The 4,051-nt window shown below is 31.8% G+C and overlaps 1 protein-coding gene across 1 annotated transcript; it reads left to right on the forward strand.

Annotated features, from left to right (window-relative positions):
• The first annotated feature begins 394 nt into the window (after positions 1-394).
• LOC149146249 (uncharacterized) lies at positions 395-1,884 on the forward strand. The gene is made up of 2 exons (XM_089449844.1): positions 395-1,218; positions 1,526-1,884. Exons 1-2 carry the CDS (start codon positions 577-579, stop codon positions 1,553-1,555), a joined length of 672 nt encoding a protein of 223 aa, XP_089305970.1. The 5' UTR covers positions 395-576; the 3' UTR covers positions 1,556-1,884.
• Positions 1,885-4,051: the final 2,167 nt, after the last annotated feature.

Here is a 4,051-nt window from a genome sequence, read left to right on the forward strand (position 1 = left end):
GGCAAGCGAGTATGACTGAACAGCTCCCTGGTCCATCATTCCACACTGCACATCGCCATCCACGACAAGATTCGGGGTTTAACGCATTGGATTAGGGTTTAGGGTTTACCTTACGCCACGAAATAGATTTTACAGAGATTTTACGTGCCTAAGGAGTGAAGATAGTAAATATTTGTGGCAGGGTGCAACAGTAGGTTCTCGTCATCATGTAGGGCTAAGAGAAGTGCAGTGTGCAGTACAGGGCTGTGGATTAGGTCCATGCCCATAACAATTGCCAGTGATGCAAGTCTAAGTTGTCATCCGTAGATTGCTTATAGCTTGTCAGGTTGGGTCTGGTCTGGCTAACTGAAAGCAAATGGCAGAGAGAAAGTGCGGGGCAATTGGTTTTTTCTTTTCCTTTCAGTTGTTTGAAGAGTTCATGGGATTTGATTTCTTTCAACAGTTATTGGTCCGTCAACAGGGATTGTCTTTTCAATACTTTCTCCTTCAGGAGGTTTCTCAGACTGGGCCGGCCCATGTGTCCCTGACCATGACTTTCCCCTTTAGTGATATAAGACCTGTTGATGTGAGGCATCCATGCGCATTGGGATGTGCATGCAGTATTCAGAGCTAGCTGCGTCCTTATATGAGCAACACTCAACGCCATTATTTTATCAATTTGTGCTTCAGCTAAGCTCCACAGACAACGGTTGTTCCTCTGTGTTTATCAACATGTTGCAGCAGCAGCACCAGAAGCAGCCTCTTGTTTGTTCTTCCAGTGGACCAAAATGCAGGTACAGAATGGATGCTAAGTGCCCTTCAATGGAAAATGGCACTAATCCTGATGAGATCCAAGGCATTTCTGAGTCTGGGTGGACTACTTATTTTGATCAATCCTTGGATGAATGCTCTGATAGTTACTGTAACAGCAGGAGCCTCAGTGGCTTTGAGGAGGATTTTCGGAGAAACAAGGCTCATCATGAGGAGGATTCTTCTATGGCTTCCGATGCTTCTTCTGGACCACGACAGGCCTTGGATGTAAGCCAACTTACTGAACCACAAAATGGTGGTCAAAGGGTTTTATCCTCCACTGATCAGGATTTCAAGTTAAGAGCATCTCATCTTGCTGAGATTAGGAATCCTAAACGCACAAGACTGGAATTGGAATCAGATGCTGCTGTTGAGAAGGATCTCTATCTTCTGGAAGATACTGCCAGCTCGCCTGTGTGCAGCTACAAGGTATAATAGCTACACAGCTTTAAGGTATGATCTGATGCAAGCAGAACATACACCTCAGTTAGGTCTCATAATGGTTTATACCCATTTAAATAATGTAGGTTGAATATGGTTATTAATTCATGCATCAGGTTTATTTGTAATTTACACTTTCAATGTATAAAGCATTTTGTAATAGAACCAAGGACTTTTAAGATCTGCATTTTTCTTCATGCAAATATTTTCTATCATGAGCAGCAGATTATTATTTGTTATCAATGTGCAGTTTTTACTCACAGACAATAACTTCCATATTAAGGATTTTGTGCAGTTCTCCAGAGCCCTTTCGAGATCAGGTTGATAGTTCGTAAGAACTCAAGAAAAATGTCTCAGATCCTCTTTTCAGGTTGTTAGATTGCCCACCTTTGCTATAATCTTGTCAGTTCTAAGTATTCTTTGAAATGTATCTCTGATTTGAGTGAACAAGCAGTCGATATTTCCAGACTTCCATATCCAATCATGCAGAGGTTAGTTTGGATGCAGTTCATACGTTCATGAGGATAGGAAAAACCTAATTAAATAATGCATCTTGAGTTTTATGAAATGCTGCTTGAATATCGATCGGGCCATAATATACTGCTAGATAATATAGTGCCATTATATAGAAATGTAGTGCAGTGCTCAATGTAATTTTTAATCTGTCTGGCATCAATGGATTTGGTTTACAGCACATATTTAATAATCTTCTGTTTTTCTTTCTATATGAGTTCATTTATTCGCCTAAATTTTATATGGTAATGACAGGACAATTAAATTTCATATGCAGATTTGTTAATTTATTAACATGGAGGAATATCTAATAACCCATATTCATGAAATTTAATAATGGGAATTTAACCAGGTATATGAAAGTTTATTAAATTTGTTAGCATATAATTAAAAATTAATTAGTATGAAATAATTTTATTTTTCTTTATCGTAATGCGAAAGAGGTGAATCAAAAAGGAAATGCCCAATGAATAGAAATGGAAATGAAAATTAATAATGAATAGATATTAAAGATTATGGTTTATAGTTTTCATAGAGAAAAAGGTTCTGAATTGAGCTTAATTTTTGGAAATTTTGATTTTTTTTAAGTATATACTTAATAATATTATAAATTAATATTACAATTTATAATGTAAAATATGTTCTTTTATTTTATTTAAAGTATAAAACTTATATATTCTAAATATATTAATTATTAATTTTTTTCTTAATAAATTAAAATTAGTTTTTTTGTTAGAATATATAGTGTGGGAAGAAGGGTATGCATTTTTTGCTTTTCTGAAAAATTGAAACAAAGAAACATTTCATTTTAGAATGTGAGGTCTATAAAGACAATAGGGAAAGTTATGTAAATATGCTGGCTCTTGAGATAATCTATTTAGGGAAAGTTTGTTTTAAAGCTTCACAAAAAAAAACTGAATACATCAAACAGATGAAAAAACAATGTCTTATAAACTATCTTTAGCCTCTTAACATTAAAATAATTTTTTTTTTTCTTTTTATAGTTAAAATATAAAATACACAATACTCCATTTAAATAAATACACAAAATCATATATATTTAGTATATGATTTTTTTAGTTATAAATATTTAATTCAAAAACTTTGTTAGGAACATGAGATACCCTCAACCTTTGCCATATATTGTAATGTGAGAGTGAGATGAATCAAGAAGGAAAATACTTTGATTTTACAAATTAAACCCACCATTCCCATTTAGAATAAATGATAGAGAAAAAACTCTCCCCTGCACAGTAACAACTAAGTGGAGAACCGATGAATAAACGTGAACTCGATATTGAGCATTCTATGTTACGGTGGTATCTTTTATATACATAATGCAATTACAGCTTGCAGCATCTAAACCTACTATTGCGCTGGCAATTTGTGTCTGCTTGCCAACAAATACGGTGAAAACTATTGAAGGGCCTGTTTTTCCTCCATTACCACGGAGCCTTTGAAAACAATAAACACAATCTGTTATTATAATTCCATACTTGTGCTCCATTGGGTTGCTGCGATGCATTGCGTTATTGCTACGAGCTTGCCATTATTTTGTATGCTATATGTATTTGGAGGCAGTTAGCAATAATACAATATTCACTTTATATTATGGCTGCGGTCTTTACCTACATAACGTCATATTTCCCAATATATAAATGTGGGTGTTATTAAGTATTTAGTTTAGTTGATTTTATATTAATTTGTGTCTGATTAAAATTTTTAGCTACTTATTTATGGTTTACTATTGGGAATTCAATTTTTGTTATTTTATTATTATTATTTAATTTTTTATTTGTAAGGTGATTAATTGACGCTCTTTAGTAACTTCCATTTATGTTACTAATTTTTTGTTTTTAGTTCTATTTCTTTTTTATTTAATGTTTTAGTTTTTTTTTTTTTCATTTTTCTATTATATCTATTTTCATGAATTATAGTTTTTTCTCTAATACAAAAACATATTATTATATCAAAAACATATTTTAATGAATTTAATTGTAAAAATATATTTATTAATAAAAAATAAAGTCCATAAATATATTAGTTAATCATATTTCTTAATTTTTTGGTAATGGCTTTCAACAATACAATATTATTAGTTGTTTTATTTTTGTGATAAAATATTTATCTTTATTATTTTTTACTTTAATTAAGTTATAGTTAAGCTAAGCCTTAGGTACTAGCTACTATATAATCTTTGTTTTTATCTATTTTTAAAGCATAAAAAATAATAATATGCCATGCAAAATGTTGATTTTCAAATAGAAAAATAAATAAATGTTAAAAATATTTATTTTATAAAAAGTAA

This window comes from Pinus tabuliformis, chromosome X, assembly GCF_031772625.1.
Source record: "Pinus tabuliformis cultivar Carrire ecotype Pingquan chromosome X, CPIR1, whole genome shotgun sequence".
Classification (NCBI taxonomy): Eukaryota; Viridiplantae; Streptophyta; class Pinopsida; order Pinales; family Pinaceae; genus Pinus; species Pinus tabuliformis.